Raw genomic sequence first — 21,381 nt, forward strand, 5'->3', positions numbered from 1 at the left:
TTCAGATCTTGCTTCATTGTGCATGCCTTCCCTGGGGCTGGCTGGGCTTGCTCAGGGGAGATGCAGCACATGAGAAGTAAAATAATCCCGGCTGCGTGCTCGGAGGAGGTGAGGAGCACAGGCAGGCTCTGCTTCTGGGGTTTGATTGGCAGCAAGTGCTGGGCTGATCTCAAATATTGCTGACTTTTTAAGAGGCGTAATTATGTGATTCAATCTATATGTTTGATGTTCCTAATAATCCATTAGTGCAGGATGTAAAGACGGATGCTTCTTAGGAACATGCAGAGGCAACAGAATAGCGGTCCCTTTGTGTGAGCGAGCAGCTTGTTAGGAAATAAGTGATGCAAACAGACATTTACGGGGCTGATTTGCCTCACAAGTGCTCGGTGACTTGATATCTTTGTCGTTTTGCTTGTGACTCTCTGTCACTCTGATTTCTTGAAGCCTGGAAGATGCAAAGCATTGTTTTGTGTTTCCACAGGAAGCAAGAGGTGGGTAAGCAAAGGTGCGTGCGCAGTCTGTCAGGCATTAACCAAGGACGTTAACCAAACTGCGGTGACTTGCCCAAAGGAGCAGCCCACGCTGTCAGTAAGGTGCTTTGCTCGGCAACGTTGCCTGGTGCTAATTAGGTGTTTTGACATCTGCAGGTACCTGGGGAGACATCGAAGGCACGATGCTGTGCTCTCAAAGCCTCGGCCCTCTCTCAAGTATATATATGTTTTTCAGCAGACAGAGTTTGGTTTCCAGCTGCTCCGTTCCCTGTAGAGCTGTTGTTGGACTCGGTGCGTTTGATGGGTCTGAGGATGGTGGGGGTGTCTGTGTGCTCCAGGCCCAGCTCCCTGATCTGAGACAGCTTCTTCTCTGAGCCCCTCACCGCAGGCTGGGGGTCCTGGGGGGAATTTGGTTCCTGGCAGCCATTTAGCCAAACTGCAGATTTCTGTAATCACTTGGTCCCCAGTAATGGGACCCGTTGGAGGAGCAGCAGTGCTTCCCTGGGGCAGTGGAGCAGCATCTCCCCTGCATCTTGTGGCTTTTCGAAGCCAAGTCACATTGGTGCTATCTGGGCTTTGTGTTCTGGCCAGGCTATTGGGAGCAGCTTCTAGTTTAATTACCAGGTCCATGATTGTCTGCTGCCCTAGGAGAGGCTGTGTGCTTTACCTCTGAGATGGACAAGTTTCTCTTTTGCTTTTGGTGGGGTGGTGTGTTTTTTTTTTTTGTGATAGGCAGCAGCATTGCTCATGAGCTTTATCAGAAAACCATAATTTGTGACTAATAGCCCATTCAGTAAATGTTAATCCCATTCATTTTTTGCAGAAGACTTGAAAGTAGATGACAACTTTGTCAAGTTCAGATATTTGATGTAATTACCTCCTACGGGTGAAAACCATGTGCTGGGGGAACCTGGATACCTGCCCTGCTTGTGTTGGGGGCAGGCTGGGAGTAGCTGGTGAATTGCTCACACTGTGTTGCTAAACTTCGTAGTAGCTCTTTGGATCCTGAAAGTTGTTAGTGACTGCAAACGTAAACTATAAAGTACGGTTTCTGTTTCTTCATTAGGTGAGTGTGTAAGAAACATTGCGTACAGACTTGGTCAGAAATGTGAGAATTTGATTTTCGTCAACACCTGTGTGCGTAACTATAGTAACACTGATAAAACTGAGTAACTGAAAAAACACGTGTAAGGGGATAGGAGTAGAGGAATGTGATTTAACTAGGCTTTGGGAAGAACCCTAGACAAGGTTCATCCTCGAGCCCCCTGCAGCCAGCCCCGGTGGGTAAGGGCAGTAGCAGCGCTGGGTGATGGGGCATCTGCTAATTTCTCTGCCGTGGGGTTTTCCTGTGCTGTGGGAGCTTTAACGCTGCCCATCCAGCCTGCTGTGTGATGCTGTGCCATGCCACGGAGCAGCTCAGGCTCCATCAAACTGAATGTTGACTTGCAAAGGCTGATGCTTTTGACTGTAGACATGACTTTTATGATTTACTCCCCAATTATTCCCAAGAATTGCCTCTGCTTGTTACCCACAGCTCCTCCAGTCACACAGCGGAGGGGTTTTTTGACAAGAGGTGGATAAATGTGGGGCTGTTCCCTCCTACCAGCACATCTTTCTGCTGATATAAACATGGTGCATAATGAGTTCGGGTCTGACTCTTGGCATAGTGTTGTCTCTTCCAGCTGGAGCTGGTGAAGTGTGGTGCTGCTGATGGGATGGGTCCAGGACTTACTGGGTCAAAAAGCAAAGGAAGCAGTGAGTCCTCTATAAAAAACTGTCCTGCTGCTGGGGACAGAAAATACGGCTTAGGGACTGGGATGGGGAAACAGGTCCCCAGGTGAGAAACTGGGATGAGCACGGGCAGAGCAGGAAGGAGGATGTGGGAGCACCATCCAGCAAAGGATGCTGTGCCAGTCCCAGTGAAGCGCTGGGGCCCCTTCCCGCTTGGGCAGGTTTCTCGAGCCTGGTGCTGCCAAAATCGTGCACAGCCGGGTTCAGGGCTGCCAAGATCTGTCCTCGCATCGTTATATCTTTGGCTTAAGCTGGGGAGAGCGTTAAATACTGGGCAGCTTTGGGCTGAGGAGACACGACTGGGTTTTATGGGTGTGCGTGGCAGCGATCGCACGTGTGCTGTCTCTCCCGCTCCCTGTTATTTGAGGTTTGGAGCTATTTGAAGTATGCGTGGATGTTTTTAACGAGCGTGTATCAGCCCTGCACAGCCTGGATTGCTGCTGTGGATGAGGTTAGTGGAGCAAGTCGTGCGAGGGAGCCCTGCCTGGGAGCCTGAGCTGCTGCTCTTTTACTGCAGCCGCGCAGCTGGCACTCGGAGGGCTGGTGCTAAAAGCAGCATGGAAATGTCATTATCCGTTTACGGCTGATGTTCCTCCTGTAAAACATGAGGCACACGAAATGCCTTCAGGTCAGGTTGGACTCGAGGCCAACATGAAGCAGGAGCTGAGCCAGAGTTTTCTTGCACCGGAGCGAAGGCGAGTGTTTGCCGCTTGTGCACGGCCATGATGCTGTCAGGTGTTAGTGGTCCCTCTGGAAGCACCCAGTAGTGATGGTGTGCTTCAATTTATGTGGCTTTTCATCATCTCCGTTTAAAACTGTCTCCTGTGCCTCTTCCCTTCCCACCTTTCTCCTTGTGGGACACAAACATGGAGCCTGGCAGTTCCCTGTGTTACACACACACAGCTGAGGGCTGGTGGTTGCTGTGCTGGTGACACGTATCCCATCCCAATGCACACTCTGAACGAGGGAGGTGTCAGTGGGAATATCTGTCAGAAGAAGTGATTGAGACGGTTAAATGCTTTGAGATTTCCACTCTCTTGTTCCTGCAAACCTGCTGCCTCCCCGTTTCATGGCAGCACAGGCATGTATGTACAAGTGAGGCTGTACACGTGTAACACAGCTTGTTTGGACTCAATATAAGAAGGACATGGACCTGATGGAGTGGGTCCAGAGGAGGGCCACAAGGATGATCAGGGGGATGGAGCACCTCTGCTACGAGGACAGGCTGAGGGAGCTGGGGTTGTTCAGCCTGAAGAAGAGGAGGCTCTGGGGAGACCTAATAGCAGCCTTCCAGTACCTGAAGGGAGCCTACAGGAAGGCTGGGGAGAACCTGTTTAGAAAGGCCTGTAGTGACAGGACGAGGGGCAATGGCTTTAAGCTGGAGGGGAACAGATTTAGACTGGAGATTAGGAGAGGGTTCTTCACTGTGAGGGTGGTGGAGCACTGGAACAGGTTGCCCAGGGAGGTGGTTGAGGCCCCTTCCCTGGAGATATTCAAGGTGAGGCTCGACGAGGCCCTGGGCAACCTGGTCTAGTTGGGGGTGTCCCTGCTGACTGCGGGGAGGTCGGACTAGATGGCCTTTGGAGGTCCCTTTCGGCCTGGGCAATTCTATGATTCTATATTAATGGAGAGGTGGTCGTTTCTCAAGGGTTTCCAATAAGCACTTAGTTTTCCATCGGGATGGGTTTGCAGTGCCCCGTTAGCAGAGAGCAGGCTGAGATGTGTACATTAGTCAAAGGACTAGGTAGGCAATGTTTGCCAGCTTGATGATGTGACGTTCTGTACAAATAATTATCACTACCGGAGATGTAACGGGGAGGTGGAGAGGATTCAAGCACCGGGGGTGTAACAGCACGTTGGGAAACTGGAAGTAAACAGGGAATTAAGGTGGAGCTGTGTCTTGCAAAGGATCAGAGACATATGGAATAAGTTACCAGGGAAGGTGGCTGGAGCAGAGTATAAGTGAGTCTGAGACATCTTGATTAGTTTCTGGAGGAAAGGATTGAAGAGTGTAGTGAAAAAGCAGGGAAACAGGATTTAAAGCACATTACCACTTTAATTTAAAAGTGCCCAAAGCAAGGAAATTCAGATTTAAAGCTGCCAATCTATCACTGGCTGATGCAGGTGTTGGGGTTGGGAGGACTCCGGGGTCTGTGTGCAGATGGGTCTGTGCCCCGCAGGCTCCACTCCCCGGCCGGGGCCGTGAGCCCAGGCAGCTTAAACCCAAGCCTCATGTTTTCCCTGGGAATTAGATCCTTTAATATGTGTGTTATGTAATAATATAATAATAATATTTATAATATGTGTGTGTTTTTATACAATAATCTGCTGTGTGTGCCGTGTCCTTGACGTCTTCCTTGTGCAATGCCCTTAAAACTGATGCAGGGGCTGCTCCCTGCTTGCCAGGCTGATGACCCAAGAGGGGATGGCATCACCCAGGGAAGGGGTTTTCTTCTCCCCCTTATCTTCCCCTATTGGAGATCCCTCCCCAGGAATTGCCCCCTCATACTCCTTATGCAGGGCACCTCATGTGGAAGGTCCTGATGGGCACAGGGGGAATTGAGGGAAACCCAAGTGCATCTTTTCAAGTTGTGATTCGTGACTTTGCAGTCCCTCCCCTTGGTTTACTTTCTGGAAACAAAATTTCTCTTTATTTTTATTTTCCACTTATTGGATTTCCCTTTCTGAATGTAACTACACGCTGAACCCCCCCCAAAGCCCGAGCTCTGCCTCTCCGAGCTGTTCGAGTACATCCTCAGGAGAAGCTGCTGCAGAACAGAGGAGTCCCGGAGCATTTCTTGGCAGGCAGAGACTTAGAAAATAATTTAAATCCTCTGGCATTTCAAGTCTACACAAAAGATATGTTTCCCCTTCTACAGGGAAAAAAAAAATCATTTAAAGTGGTAGTCTTGGGAAAGAAATAGTGCAAAAAGATTTATAATAATTAGCAATAAATTCTTCCACCAAATTCTCATCATTGTTTCCTAGTAAATGGTGCCCATCTTTCACACAGAGATGTGTTTTCACAGAGAAAGCATCAATTATTTCCAGATTATTCGTATGTCGTTAGGTATTTAATATTTTTTATATTATTAATTTTTATTTTAACAATTAGAAAAAATGTTTCTTTTAACCAACTGCAGCAAATTATTTTAGAAACTAGTGGTTCATGTTAAACTCTTCATTTTTTTTTTTTCTTGTTTTGGTTTTGCTTGGATTCTGTTAAAAGTGTCATAACGTGGGTGGCATTTTAAAGGTTACTGGAAAGGGTGGGGATGTGATTAGCTAATAAGGGAGATGAACTTTCTGGCAAAAATAATGAAGACTTTGAAGCAAACAGAATCTGGATGCCTGTAGTAAAATTACATTAGATGTAATGAAATAGAAGTTGGAATTTAAACGATCTCTGTAAATATAAAAAAAGAAAAAAGAAGAATCAAACGGATGTAGTTGTCATTTCAGTGACAAGCGTGCCCTGATCCTGGGCATTATGGCTCTGAAATTGAGAATAATTATTCTAATTTGTTTTATTACATTAGCGTGGGTAGGAGGGAAGAAAGGGAGCTTTCTTTTATGGCTTTCTCATTATTCATAGGCGAGCGCGGCGGGGCCAGGCTCCCGACTCCCGCGCCGGGGCTTCATGGGAATTTTTGGAAAATGATGTCTGCAATGTTCTGACCTTTGCCGTCCCAGCTGCAGCCCTCCTCCTCTCTGCAGGGATCCCACACTTGACTCCTTAGCAACCTCCTTTGTGCCTCTGATCTCTCTCCATTTGTCTAGTAATAGCCCTTGGCAGGAAGACTTGTTGTTCCTTCGGTGGCTGTAAAAGGCTGGGAGCCGCTAATGCCAAGTACTTTTCAAAATCCCTTTCACCCACTCCTTGCAGCGCTGTCTTCAAAGTCAATCAGATGCTGGTTGCAGCCATGGTGGCTTCTCAAAGGGTCTTTCTGGGAGCTGGGGGGAAAAAGCAGCAACAAATAAGACAAAACAAAAATCAACACTGGTGACTTCTCCTTCAGAAAAGCGTTTTTCAGCCCATCGAGTTGAGGTGCTTTGCGGTTGCGTTTGGTGGTGACTCCAGTTTAGGTTTTGTGCTGGATCAACCTGTGCCCATTGCAGCAGAATCTAGATGTTCATCTTTTCTGCAGGTGGGACCTGTCCTGTGGGCTTTCGGTCCTCAGAGCTCATCCCTGCCTGTGCAGGGGGGTACCAGGCAGGTGGGGTTTGTTCACCTGAAGGTGGGTTGTTCCAGAGAATCTGGAGCCTTGTCCTACAACCTGCTGATGTTGGACCAGAAGTAATGGGGAAGTCCCATCATCTTGGCACAGACTTGGAGCTGAATAGGGCTGACTGTGGGCTCTGAAATGATGCACAGGGTACGGAATAAAGTTATTTAAATAGCTGTGTCATCTGAGGAGCATAAGCTTGTCATTCTTTGGCTAAGGAAGAGGAATTGAAGCCTGTTATTTCTCTCTCTGTTCACGGAAGAAGCAGGAGAGAGCTGAAGTAGTGCCTGATCATTAATGAGAGGTTTGGATGAACATCAGGTGCAGCTCTTCTTAAAGCCATTCATTTGCTACTGTCAGAGTTGTAGAAAAAAGTTCCCCAAAAGCCTAATACCTGTGTCACATCTTCCCTGTGTGGCATTTCTAAAAGGAAGGAACAAACCCCCCTCTGAAACACGGGTCATCCGGATCATCCTTCCTGTGCCATGGAGCTGGAACCCTCCAGCAGAGCCTGGGGTGGGAGAGGGGGCTTCATGCGGAGGGTCTGGGTAGGTCTGGCCCAAATCCAGGCTCTGCCACCAGCACGGTTGATGGCAAACCCTGCGCCAGGGCACGCTGCAGTTGAAGACTTGGGCTCATAAATTATGCAAATATTTAAAAGTATGCAAACAATTTCAATAACCATAACATGAGCCTTGAGGCATAAAAGGACCATAGAAAATGTATTGAATTTTTAAAAAGCCAAAAGCCCTTGCTGGTCTTGGGAATGAAATATTTTTCTGGTATGAGGTGCATTGGAAAACAAAAAAAAGGCTTAAACCAATGTTGTGGAGTTCAGAGGCAGTTTTGCCCATCCAGACCATATTGCTGCTGTCGTGTGGCACCAACCAAGCATCTTTCCTCTGGTGAATGCAGTATTTGAGGGTGTTATTCATTATTGAGGTTGAAATAAAATCCTGACACTTCTCAAGGTTCATCCTTTCAGGTGCAGAAGGCTGGGGCAGGCGGACAGAGAGGCTGGGCAGCCTGGTGCATAAAACCAGGAAAACTCAAAATGCTTCATTATTTCTGTTGTGGTCTAAAGGCGTTGTGTCCGGTCCCTTGGATTTGGGTGCTTCAGGTGCTGGGGTCCAGCGTGATTGTCCCCTTACAGCCCTGCCTTATAGCCCTTAAACAATTATATTTTATTTTTTTTTTTAACTCTGTAAAGCTCCTTCTTCTGAAGTCTAAATTAGAGCCGGTTTTATCTTCCAAATAGACTGGTATATATTTGGCTTTTGGGAGATGTCGAAATCCCATTTTCTGTGGGTAGCAGAGGCTGGCGGGCGGCTGAGTGCCTCAAGTGTGAGGCACCATTTGGGATTTTCTCTGGGAGTGTTTCATATTCATATTATGAGAAAAATTAAAATCTACAATATAGGATTGCCCTTCATTGAGGTTTTTAAATTTTTTTTCCTTTTTCACCCATCTTTTGTATTGTGAACACACAGAAAGAAGGTCTTTAAATTGACTCTAAATTTATAACGCTGGTGTCCCATACCCCACCCTTCTCTCCAGGGCTGGTATCAATAGGGGGTTTTGCAGACATAGCTTGAGTCACCAGGCTTTTTCTCGGCTTCCCGTGCTATTGGCCTGTCTGTACCATTTTATTCAGAATTAATTTTGGGCTGAAAAAGTCTCAAAGAGCGCTTTGTTCCTCCTTGACACTCACTCCAGGGGAAAAAAAAAAAAAAGGAAAAAAAAAAAAAAAAAAAACCGTGGAAAATCTGACATCTGCATTGTAGAGAAAAATCAATAGATAGGGAGGAATATAATTATCCCCCACTCCTGAAAGAATTTTTAAGATATTTTTTGTAACAGTGACTCATATCGGCTTAGAAATTGAATGACATTTTAATTATTTAGGCTTTTTTTTTTTTTTTTCATTTTGAATCACCAAAGTAGAGCAGCCTGAAAGGGGTACAGTTGGGCAGAGCGAGCTGCGTAAGATGAAAAGGAAGGATTTGATGTGTCGGAGCTCGGCCGCTTCCCTCCCTCCGAGGGTGTCGGAGCAGGAGCTGCGTGGCCCAGGGGCGAGCAGAGCAAGATGCTCCTCTGCTCAGCAGCGACGGGTGATGGATCACCCCTGGGTCCCTGAATCATGTCTGCTGGCATCAAGTAAATAAGGAAACAGTTTATCTTCTTTGGAGATGTTTTGCTTCTTACGCGAAGCTTAAAATCCTTGTGGAGTTGTCTGTGAGGGTGAGTCCATGGTGGCTCTTGAACTGATGTTTGTGCCTGGGCTTCATCTTTTGGGGAAGGGGCGTCAGGGATGAAAGTGGAGCTGGTGGAGATGATGGGGGAGAGGGAGAGCAAGGGCGATGGTGTGGATTTTGTTTGTAGGCAGGTTTAATTACAAGGTTATCAGCTAATTAGAAAGGCGATTGAAAAGAGAGTGAAAAGGGGAGGGAAAGAGAGGTCTGAAGTAAAGCTGGAGGTCAAATATGTCGCCAGCGCACATCTCTGTGGGGCAGAGATGGGGCAAGAACTGAGCAGGAGGTCTAGGGGGGCTGGAGGTTAGACCATCATGGGCCTTCCCCAGAGGATGTTCCCCCTCATCCCCGTTGAGGTGGCTGAGCAGCATCCAGGTGGGATGACAGCCTTGGGTTGTGCATTGGGCAGCTGGATGGAGGACCCTCAGGGCAGGGAGATTGGAGATGGGTTTCTGTGGTTCTCTGTGGTGACAGTGATGTGGACACAATGGAATGGTTCCTCTTCACCTCCCCTGGGATGGACCCACAGGGTTCCCACGCTCTGGCCCTTCTGCAGATCCAGAAGGTCTGGGGCAGGTCCTGGAGATCCACGGAGGGTTCCCCTTATGGACCCTCTGCCAGTGGTAGCAGGGACCAGGCAGTCATTGTGACTCCATGTTTAGCTTAATCCTAATGGCAGGAGCCAGGGAGGATACAGTGTCCAGATGCGCTCCTCTCACTGAAAAAATGCAGTAGAAAAGTGAGGACCCATTCTCTTCACACCTTCATCCTTTCTGTGGTTTGAGAAGGTGACCCCCAGCACGCCACAGTGCAAATTCAGATTTTGGTACCCTAAAACCAGTGAGGTGTCTTCAGAGGACACAGCCAGCAGTTGCACCACCTGCATCTCCCTCAGTTCTGCCTTCAGTCCCGTGTTACGTTCCCTGTGCTACCGTGCGCTGTGGCTTTAGGTTTGGGATTTCTGCCACAATTTAATCAAACTCTTGAAATGTAGAAATCAAAAGCTGTTGGTAAACTTTCTCTCTATGGCTTAATTTCCCCTGAAATCCCTTTTGTTGGATACCCTTTCAGTGATGTGGTAAGAGAAGGGGCATGTGAGGTTACTCAATCAAGCGAGGCTGGAATTGATGCAGTGGGAGTGAAGGGGTGATTTTGATTTCCAGCCCCAAAGTTCCCTGGCCGCCAGTTGGCAAATCTTGCAAATGTATTCAACAATCTACTGCATTTGAAAGATAATTTATTAGCCATAAATAGCTATTTTTCAGCAGGCTAGCTCAGTTTTATAAACTGGACTGGTTTGGTATCTTGCTGGCTGGGTAAAGTCCTGCAGCAGGCAGGCGAGAGGATGAATTTTTGCAGTGTGGATTTTGCTAAGAATTTGCTGGGAAAATATATTTATTTTTTTTTCTCTGTTGGCTTTTGGATCTGCTCAAGTGTCTGTGTGATCGTCTTTCCTTTAACACTACAGTAAGCTATCAAAGCTAGAGGTGATGCTGGAGGCAAAATAGTGTCTTGTTCCATGTAGCTGATGTATTATCTATAGCCGACAAATAAAATAAAAGTACAGTGGCAAAAGTCATGTGTGACACCTGCAGTGTATCCAGGGAGCACATCAGCTGAGTTTGGGAAATGCTGTTTATATGTGACTGAATGCATGGAGGCAGAGCAGTGTTGGCGGATGGAAAGCGCACCAGAGCGGTTCTGGTGATTAAAACCAGGCATTTTATTGAACACCATTAAAATAAAATAAATAAATAAAAGGTCCTAAACGTAATTTTCCTTCCCCTGTGAAAAATGCTGGTGAATTTAATGCACTGTAATTGTGAGAGCCTGGGAGCCCTGGAGGTTGGTGTTTTGGAAGTACAAGCAGGTGCTGCATCTCCGTCCTCCCCTGCGCTCCTCAGCCGTGCCCTAAAGGGAGCAAACTTAGTAGGGGAGAAGGTATTGAGCACATATTTCATTCTGGATGCTAATTCAATCCAGGGTTAACATTTTATAGTTCTCATGCGGACAGCAGCGCGAGGAGATTTCTGAGTGTGCAGAATGGCCTGGAGCCGCAGTCAGCTGTAAATTAATATGACAAAGATCTCAACTTTCCCCTTCCCCAGGCCAGGCTTTCTTATTACTGGAAGGGGCTGGTGTGCACGGTCTGGCTGCCACCGGCTCGGCCGAAATGATCAAACCCCGGTGTCTTTGTAGCCACCATCCCATCAGTATGAATTTAATAATTCTGGTTAGGGCTGGATTCAAGGCAAGGCCACAGAGGTGAAAGGGCAATTGCTAGTTCACTTAGCCACCTGTTTCCTTCCCTTTAGCTTATATTTAATTTGTATTGCTGAATACCTTTCCCTTCTGATATGCAGGGCTTTGAAAGTCCCTTCACCCACCCCCAATGTGCAAACAGAGCTGGCGTTTCTGGGGGTGCTTGGTTTTTTCCTGGGGTTGTAAGCATGTGAGCGTGCATTTGGCTTTATCATTGGGAAAAGAAAATAAATTTTAAAAGCCATTTTCCTGTCCCACCTGTTTTATCTAACGATTAAGAGTGAATCATATAAAGGGGGGAAAAAAAAAAATTATAAAATTGGTTGCTCCTGGCTGGTGCGAGGTATTTAAAAGACGTGTGGACATGGCAGTTAGGGATATGTTTTGGTGGGACTTGCAGTGTTAAGTTTATCGTTGGACTCGATGATATTAAAGGTCTTCTCCAACCTGAATGATACTGTGGGGTACCTGTGGGGCTCACAGCTTTGTTCTGCCTTGGTGTTGTTAAGTTTATCGTTGGACTCGATGATCTTAAAGGTCTTCTCCAACCTAAATGATACTGTGGGGTGCCCGTGGGGCTCACAGCTTTGTTCTGCCTTGGTGCAGCATCCCCATCGATGGGGTCCTGTTTGGTGACACTGACTCCTCAGTGCTATCGCCCTGGGAATAGCAAGGACCCATATGCAGCGTGGCGTCAGGTGCTGTTCCAAATTGCCTGGTGCAGCATCCCCATCGATGGGGTCCTGTTTGGTGACACTGACTCCTCAGTGCTATCGCCCTGGGAATAGCAAGGACCCATATGCAGCGTGGCGTCAGGTGCTGTTCCAAATTGCCTGGGATCTGGAGGTTTTGCCTCTGTGTTTCAAGCTCGTGAAATGTGGTCGGGGTGTTGTAAGATATCCAGGAGTAATGACGTTCCCAGCTGGCACGGAGCCCCCGCCGTGCAGGCAGAATAACTTTGCCAGTTTAATAAAAAGTCAGGGAGATGGTTGTGTTGGACAAGGAGCTGAAAGTGGGATGAGAAGGACTTTTCCTTCTTGACGGCATCTTATTGTACTCGCATCTTCGGGATGCTTCAAAAAGGGCCATAAAAGGTGGGATGGTTTAGTACGTTGAGGTGTGGTCTGGTCTTCAAGGTGAATTGCTGCAGGTGAACACTTACCTGTCGTTTTTTTATCACCCAACAACTGGGGGTCAGTGAGGAGCTCAGCTCCTCGGTAAACAGGGGCTGGCAAGACCCTGCCCCACGTACGGCAGCGGTTTCTCGGGAGTTAACATTTCCAGCTGCCCTTGGAAATGTTTTTCTGCTTATTGCCTACCTGTAAGCATGCCCAGCTTCTGACAGCATTAATTAGCGCTGAGCTAACAGGTCAATTTTGATGTTGTATCAAAAAACACGTGGTACCTGAAGATGCTTGAACATCACAGGGAGAATTTAAAGTAAGGAGGGATGGAAGGGGGGGACCAAGCTTGGCATGGAGAATACCAAGCACTGGAAAATAAGAACAGGGGTGTGCAATTGTTGCTTTCTATCATTTACATCCCAAGCCTTGAACTTACTCGTTACAAAAACTAGAAACTTGTACATGTGAGAGAAAAAGCAATTAAGCTGGAGGCTGGTGCAGCAGGTTTGTGGTAGCCGCTGCCCATAGGTGCCACCTGAAAGCTACTGAACGTTCTAAATGCCTGTATATGTTCTTGGACTTTGAAAGTATCAAGCAGATCTTACTCTCAAAAAATGCCCCCCTATAGTAAAGGAAAACTCCTTTGTTAAAGCATCTCCATCCTGGTCTTTCTGAGAGTCAGGTGTTACCTCCTACACAGCCTTAATGCAGCGAATCATCAGGTTTGTTCTTAAATCCATCCCGCCTAAGGCTGGTCGATGGAGCTCGGTTTCGATGGTAGAACTAAATGCTGAGCAGCACGAGAGTCTAAAGTCGGTCTGTTTCCTTTCTCTTCCTTTCTCTTTCCTTCTGCTCAAGCAGCACTACCAGAAGATAGCTGGAGGTGAGATCTGACTGCTGTGGGTGGCAGGAAGGAACAAGTTCGTTTTCAGGGTTGTGAGCCCTGCTCTCCAGAGTGCTGCTGAATGATTTCTTTCCTTTCCATGTTTTCCATTTAATTTGTCCATATTGTTCCCCTCTTGAACCCTGCTCAATATTTCCCCCCAAAATACTCCTTGCAAGACGTTTGAAGGTTATACCCAAATGAGAGTAGGGTCTTCCAGGTCTTCTGGAGTCTCATGGGGTTGTCCCATGCACATACCCTCTGGCTTCTTTTCCTTTTGGACCCACACAGGTCCTCTCCTCATCCAAAGAGAAGACAGTTTGGGTACATCAGAGATGCACTAGTCTCTGCCTGTCTGAGAGCAGGGGATGGGGATTTTTCCCCGTGCTTTGATCTGTGGTATGGCAGCATAATCTGCTGCAGCTGTGGAGTCCAGGCCGGTTCAATATACACAGAGAAATCTTGAAAATGGATTGGGAATTGTTAGCAGACTGAAAGAAATCCAGCACATGTCAAACTCCAGCAGATGTGGGGATCCCCATTTCCTCCCCTCCCCCTTCTGTCCTCCTGTGCTCACTTGGACCCAGATACCGTTTCTCAAACTACATTTGCATCTTCAAGAGAACAGGAGCTGACTTCCAAAAATGTCAGCAGAAGCCAAATAATTAAGGGAGAGTATGTAAAAGCAGAGTCTGTCCGGGCACGGAGCAGTAAGGGCTGTCAGAGCTCGTCCTGGTGTGAGCATATGCAGGGCAGCACAACTCTGCACGGCAGGATTATTTAGCAATTGTTTTAGCCACTGTGGCTCTTTCCATGGTGGTCCTCAGCAGAGATGAAGGTACAGGGCAGGTAGGTTTTTGTGCTCTTGTTTCCCAGTCCAACTTCATTTGAAAACCGGAAAACTCACCTGCCAGTGTGGGAGTGGAAGTGGACCTGAAGACAGCAGCAGGGCATAGAAGACTTGAAACGCCTCCTAATAATGAGAGTGGGAGTTTTCTATGCTGAAAAACAGATTTGATATTAAGAGCTTTAAGTGACTTTCCTGTTTGAAAGCTTTATAGTAAACAAAACGTGATTAACTCCCTTAGTGACTCATTGCAGGAAAGATTTTGGTTTTCAGTACGGTGCTCTTCTATCATATTCTTGTTTTAATTATCCCTGCTGAATAATAGAGCTTGATAACAGCTTGGGCAAGGTAGGAGGGAAGGTCATCAAGATAGCTGTCCTTTTCTAATATTCCAGCATTCTTGCACAGAGCCTTTCTTAGCATCTGTCCTGCCACTGACAGGACTGCCGGCTGCAGCACATCCTGTGAGATGCTATCAACATATCCTGTAATTTTAGAAAAGGTTTGAGGGGCAGAGTGAGCTGCGGATGATTCGGGAGGGAGAGATGAAGCCGTGATTGTTGACAGCGAGTCTGTCTTGTCCCTGCCTCCCCTGCACCAGCCTCGCAGAGTGATGGAGGACAGAGACGGGATCTGCTGAATAACTCACTAGAGAGTAAAATTGCAGAGCAGCCACTGATACCCACTGGTCTGTTTTCCTATCCCTCCAGTTTTGTATGGTCCTGCTTTGCATCCATCATGCTTTTATCTGTGCCTTTATGGCCCAGCTCTGCTTGGGTTTTTTTTTTTTTTTGGTAGTGGTGCTTGTGGGAGGTGTCCCTTTTGTGATGACGCTGGGATGCGGACCTCCTGGGACAGAGTATTTCTAGGTCTGAGATCCTGGTGTGGACCCATCTCAGCCGTCCATGGAGCCACCCCGAGCTGTTCCCAGTGCAACTTGCATTAAGACAACAGTGTGTGCAAGGTTTGAAGGTGTCTCTTTCCTCTGGAGGCTGCTGGGAGGGCCATTGCTCAGGCTTCAGTGTAGCTCTTGGGGAGTTTTACAGGTCCAAAGGCCAGCAGGGACAGGCAGGGTACCAGCATCCCTCAGGCTGCCTGCCCTCGGGGGACAGATCCTGCACTGTGCTGCTTTGGTGCCCATTCCCATGGTGTCAGATGCCGCAGAAACCTTTGCCTTATTGCTGTCTTCCTTATCAATCACTTCTGTAAAATAACAATTAGCCTTGCTGTATCTCCTTGTTCTTCCTTGCTGGTTGTGGTGGTGTCAATTTCCCTGTTGCATCTCTTGCATTTGCCTCTGAGGTGATGCTTTTCCTGCGGCTGGTACTTGGTGCTGAGAGCTCATGTGGCCCGTGCTGTCTTATTTGGTATTTTCTCCTTTGACCACAGGATGGTATTGTGTACAAATGGCCCCGCCATTTATGACTAGGAAAGAAAAGGAAAAATAATTTCGAACAGCAGATGGGTGAAATCTGCTTGAACTCAGCAATGTGCCTGATAACAAGTATCGTTTAATTCTGTACCTAGCTGTGTTGAAGGCTGCTGGGGTCACCCCTATTCACAAAAATATGTCTAAACATCACCTGGTACAAGGCTCAGACCAAGAAGAGTGCCTATTTCCTATTACCTGCAAAATAAGCTTGTAACTATTCTTTGTGGATCTTTGCTTAAAAAAAAAGTCTATGTTGGGTTAAGCCCAGGGTCCAACTAACTTCTTATATTGTCTCCAATAGCAGCCATTAACAGATGCTTGGGGAGAAATATAAAGCATAAAGTGATCTTCTGGGGCAGCTTCTCACAGCTCCTGGCAGTCAAGTGGTCTAGGGACTTTCCAGGGAGGAGGTTGTGTTCAGAAGTTACCCCGAGCCTGTCCTCTGGGAATGCGTCTAATTCCTTTTGAACACATTTGTGTTAAAAAACTTTTGGGTCCCACAAAGTAAATAATTTGCTGTATGGAAAAGTACATCTTTTGTTCATTCCTAAACCAGCTACTTGAGCCTTCCATCAGATTGCTTTAATATCTTGTATCAGGAGAAATGGTCCCTAATTGTTCCCAGTTAGAAGCCTAAAATCATAAAATAGTTTAGGTTGGGAGGGACCTTAGAGATCATCGATTTCCAGCCCCCCTGCTATGGGCAGGGACATCTCCCTGTGTCTTGAAAATCTTCCCTACTGTGAATGTAAAGAAGCTTCAGGATGCTCCTGGTGTAGCCAGCGATGGGTCCTTGCAGAAACTCCCTGTATTTTTCTCCTGAGGAAGGCAGGAACATTATAATTAGGGGCAATGTCAGAGGTAGGCAAATACCCCCTAATTGTATGCAGATGATAGAGCTGGTTCAACCTTTTGACTAGTGAAGCTTTCCTCAATTTGGGATATTGTGATCCTAATCAGGGACCTTTCCGCCATACATCAAAGCCGCGGGGCTGAACCCACATACCTTCAGGCTGGCACAGCTTGATTGCAAGGCTTCCTGCTCGCAGGCTCATCCCTGGCCAGGTGTCCTTCCTGCCGTGGACGACTGATTCCTTTCTACTCCTCATCACTGAGGCAAAGAAATTTAATCCCAATATTACTGCCAGCCCTGGAATGGACCCACTGATTTGGAAATTTCACCCTCTTGTTGCCCTGAAATATCATTGCACAGCAACCTCTGATACCTGCTCATTTCATTGCCAACCTCTAACCTAAGGTGGAGCAGACCTGTCATTAGCGCATTCATCTGTGTTTAGATCTGTCAGCTTCCTTCCCCTTCTCCTCTTTTGTTTCTCTAATTACTTTGATTGCATCTCTGTATCCAGCTCAGGGCTGGTGGGGCTGCTGGGTCCCCATCCCTGTCTGTATCACTATTTCCTTTTCTATAGGCAGCAGAGGTGGCTTTTCAAGAGGAGGAAAATTGGGTCTGGATTTTAAAATTGTGAACACAGCTGTGTTTAGGTCTGCAGGTAACTTTTCAGTCTGTTAGACAGAAATGTCCCAGCAGCTGAGCCTGGTTTTGAGCTCTCCTTGCATTCTCTTCCCTCGGAGACAACGGCTGGGCCTGGGGTGCAGATGTGGTGGGTCTCTGGGGGGTCATTCCAGCCTCTGCACTTCCCTGCCATGACAGGCTCTCTCTGTAACTTAAGTAGAGTATTTGGCATCTTGAGATAATACCTTGATGTAAAAGATAAAGTAAAATGAAATATTTGTGACTGTATTTTTTGTCTTTTTTTTTTTTTCCCCAGGGGCTGATTAAAATTCGAGGAGATCGCTGCTGGAGAGATTTAACTTGCATGGATTATCACTATGAGGTGAGCAATCTGCACATTAAAACTCGTTTCTCTTGTCTGCTTTACTTTGGTAGAAAAACGTTCTCTAACCTTTTCTCTTCTGCCAGGCAGCCCTCCATGTTTTCTTTCTTTATCGTAGCCTGTCTCTGGCAACACAGTTGATGTCCATGTGCCAGCTCGGTGAGGCTGTTTTTCCCAACCACAGTCCTAAAGTACCAATTTCTCTCCTTCCCTCCCCTCACCATCATGGACTGATTCAGGAGCAAACCTAAGCCTCACCGAGAGCTGCCTCTCTAAAAATTCTACAGGAGAGGAACAGAAAGGACTTGCCCGTAGAATTGTGCTGAACGCTCTCTGCTTAGGCTTCCAAAATGCAGACATCTGTAGACAGAAATAGAGCATCTCAGTGGTCTCCAAGATGCTGAGCACTAATCGTTGGCAATTCAGAATTATGCAGTTTTATCTTTTCGACATCTGTTTCGGTGATTACATTGCATCCTGATTATAAACTGTGGTTTGTATTCTGGCTCTGAGTGTTGTCTCCTCTTTGATTACAAAGAGAGCGAGCTCAGCTTCCCCTCTCTTTTTACCTATATTTTTCCATTTGCCTTTTGTATAAACAGTGTTGAAAAAGAAAGAAATTGCTGTGTACAGCGGCACTGCGCTGGGCGAGTAGCCCTGCTTTAATGAAGGAAGCAGTGCTGAAGCCATATTCCCTCCTCCAGATGAACATCACAGCCACTGAAAATGGCAAATATGTTGTTTTGCCTCTGATCTATAATCCATGTCCATCTAACGAGCGGGTGAGCACCGCATCTGTTAGCACCAGCCTGCAAAGTCTTGGCCTTCTGCTGTGCTTGTCCCACGTTTGCATCTGTTAGCACCAGCTAACAGATCTTGGCCTTCTGCTGTGCTTGTCCCACGTTGGTGAGACCCCTTCGTGCCTCAGCCCCACAGTTATTTCCAGCCAGCAGGGCTGAGCTCTCAGTCCCTGGACATGTCCCTTTGGGGTGACATTCTCAGCAGGCCTTCATCATGTCTGGAAACCATTTTCCTCCTCCAATTAAAGCCGGCAGAGCCTGACTTCTCTGACCTGCAGAACATGTGCCCAGGTGTTGCCTATGGATTACATTTACGGGGTGGGCACGCTGAGCTGTGGAAATGGGGACCCTCGTATGGTACCTCTGTCTTTCCACCCTTGCGTGAAGAGAATTGCGTGTGAGTGCCAGGGACCACGTCACCAGTTGTGTACCAGTCCTAATCCAGGATTAGGATTCCTCTTTCCAAAGTAGGAAAAAAAATATCTATCCATTTCCCAGGTGCTGACACTTTCCCCTTTCTCTTCTGTGACCAAGTGAACCGGTCGTATGTTTTGAAATGGAATTTTGCAGGTCCAGAAAGCCATATTTGCCTTTTCAAGTTTAATGCTCCTATATTTTATCATGATTTACTTTTAATGGGGTTTCACCCACTGACTGCAAGGGTGACCTTTACGAAGGCTGCTGCTGGGGTAGCTCTTGTCGGACCGTCAGTGTCCTGCTTCGTTCTGAGTAAAACTCTGGATGCGGAGCCTTCGGTGCTGTCGTTCTTAATCCCAAACATAAAGGCTGCCGCAGTAAATCGTCCTTCATTTTTGCCTACCAGCCCGAGGACTTGGCTCCATGTGCTGCCGGGCACCTGGCAGCAGTCTGAGAAAAGCCAGCTCGAAGCGAGCCCCCCAGAATCCCCCTGGCCGGCTCCGCTGGTGACCCCAGCCCACAACAGTCAGCCTGCGTAATCCCAAGTATTTCAAATCAAAACCAGAATCAGTTCTGTAGCCCAGAAGGCTAATTAAGACCATTCCTGTCATATCCATAATGCAGGATCCCCAGCCTGTGCAAGTAATTGGGAACAGGGGCAGGGGGCAGATCACATTATCAATATCAATTATTTTAATCCACACAAAAGAAGCTGCAATAAAAGGAAAATGAAAGAGGCCAAACTTTGTCTATCGGCGATAACAGACAAAGGACTGCAAATTCACCTGCTGATTTCAACCAGCCAGAGGGAGGAAGAAAAGGGTGAAGCCGAAGATAGCTCGGTAAGGGAGGGAGCTGGGAATCTGCTCGTAATTAGGATGATAAAACTGGGTATTGGACCAGCTCATAAGTGGACCTGGGCCAAACGTAGTCTGCTGTGATGTATGTTGGCCACCCCAGCTCTCCTGTTCCAGTCCTGAGCTGCAGTCCAAAATCTACATGGGCTTCTCTGCCAAGAGAATTAATGAAAACACATGGCCTCCATCTCTCGCGTGGTGAGCGCGCCCTGGACTATTTATTTGTAGTAGAACCAGCAGCTATGCTCGTGGAAAATAACATTTCCACTTTTGTCAGGAATCGTGTATAAAATAGTAAAATGTTGTTATGGCTTGGGTAATTAAACGCAGCATATTTTTCCTACCTCTTTCCTCTCTAATGTGCGGGGCCTTAATCCCAGCCTTTATGGAGATCTGTTCCTCAACTGAAGACCCTCTGTTTAGAGTGCTTACGATCTGTGACGCTGTGTAATTTGGAGAGGGAAATGGCAGAACGCTTGGTTTACATAGGAAAGGTATTTTCCTACCAGTCTAACTCTCCTCTGATCCCTGAGGAATAGATGGGCTCCAGTAAGCATGGAAGAGAACAGCAGACACTGGTGGAGATGAGAAGATTTTGCTCCACCACCATACACAGCCTGGCACATGGAAACTACCTGGAGGCTGGGATGAGGGTGGAAACACTCAGCAGATTAATCGTGGCTGTGGGTGCCAGGACGCCCAAACTGTAATCCCAGCTTGGCAAGACACCACATACAGGGAATTTAGCCTCCTTTTGCATTAGTTTCTTTGCTAACGTGGCCAGAGGCTCCAAGGTAGGTGTGTATGTTTGCACCCTGGTGTGCACGAAGGTCAGGGCTCCTCCTGCCCGTGGTGCAGCTTCACGTGCAGTGGTGTCCACATTAACATGTGAAAATGGATGTGCCTGGGTGGTAACCAGTGGGTGAAGTCCTGGGGTCTGACGTGCCACGGGCTTTATTTATTATTTGTTGGGTTTGCCCTCATTTCACTGTGGCTGTGGTTCGATGGCTTTTCCCCCTGTAAGAAGTCCCAGTAAAAGCGAGGCTTTTCCTCAGTGGAACCTGTTCCTGATGCAGTTAATGCGGAGGGAAGCTGCTTCTGGGTTTTAGGTCTGTTTGTCATCATGATTATTAAGCATTTATCTGCTGTGTACACAATGGTTTACAAATATGCGTACAGCGGTTTGCAGGCTGGAGCTCGATTTCTGCCTCCACTGGAGCTCATGGCAGGGATCCCATGGTGTTTGGTGGCATCCTGCCCCTTGGGCGAGACAGAGCAGCCTCGTTCCCTGCTTGTGTGAGCGGGGAGATGGGGCTCAGCGTGTCCCCCCACCATCCCTGCCTGCTCCAGAGGGCATCCTTCACCCCCTGTGGAGTGCAGCAGCTCCCTCCCATAACTGGGCTCCCATATGGACCAGGGAAAAAGCCTGCTATGGAAGGTTTTGCACCACTTGAGGCCATTTCTGGAGCTTGCACAGCTTGCAGGATATTGCCTGGGCATGGGCTGGAGCAGGTTTCTAACTGCTGTCAGTAGGTACCAGGACTGTGAGCCAGGCACTGGATCAGGGAGCACCAACCTGCTCCCCAGGGGCCTCTCACCGTTCCCTCCCGTGCCAAGCTTCATCTGGCCCAGGCGTTGCTGATTCTGGGTGTGCTGCTTAGCTGGCACCAGCACAATGCCTTAACGTGCTCCAAATGGAGAAAATCCTCTTGTGCAAGACCCGTGTTTTAAAATCTCCCCCACCAAACCTGCAGCTCCCCGACCCTTGCGCTTACGTGGCCGAGCACCTTGCGACCATATGTCTTGGCGCAGGGTGGCACAGGCAGGAGATGAGCGTTTCTGACCCGCATCCAGGCCAAATGGAGCTTGTGTTTTTGGATGCCGGCGGTGGTCTTGGCAGAGTGGTTAAGGAGATAATCTTAGGGGTTTAGAAACTGGAAAGTCCTACAGGGTCGCATCCATCGCGGCCTCCCCGTGTTCCGCTGCGGCAGTGCTCCCCGTGGGATGCAATCCAGTGATGCGTTTTTCTAATGGCTGCCAAAGTATTGTTGCTTTTTAATTACAGACAGATATCTTGTAAAATTCAGCCACCAACTGGTAGGAACAGCTGCCGAGGCAGCTGCTCGGGCAGGCGGGTGCGTGG

General features: G+C 47.7%; 1 protein-coding gene across 1 annotated transcript in view; it reads left to right on the forward strand.

Moving 5' to 3' along the window:
• The window catches only part of LOC106884646 (lipase maturation factor 1-like), a 96,553-nt gene extending 78,734 nt beyond the window's left edge, over positions 1–17,819 (forward strand). Inside the window, exons 7-9 of the mRNA XM_014936168.1 lie at positions 17,099–17,164; positions 17,251–17,323; positions 17,767–17,819. Coding sequence (XP_014791654.1) covers positions 17,099–17,164; positions 17,251–17,323; positions 17,767–17,819 — 192 coding nt within the window. The remainder of the gene's footprint in view (positions 1–17,098; positions 17,165–17,250; positions 17,324–17,766) is intronic.
• Positions 17,820–21,381: the final 3,562 nt, after the last annotated feature.

Source organism: Calidris pugnax, unplaced genomic scaffold (assembly GCF_001431845.1).
Source record: "Calidris pugnax isolate Ruff unplaced genomic scaffold, ASM143184v1 scaffold17, whole genome shotgun sequence".
Lineage (NCBI taxonomy): Eukaryota > Metazoa > Chordata > Aves > Charadriiformes > Scolopacidae > Calidris > Calidris pugnax.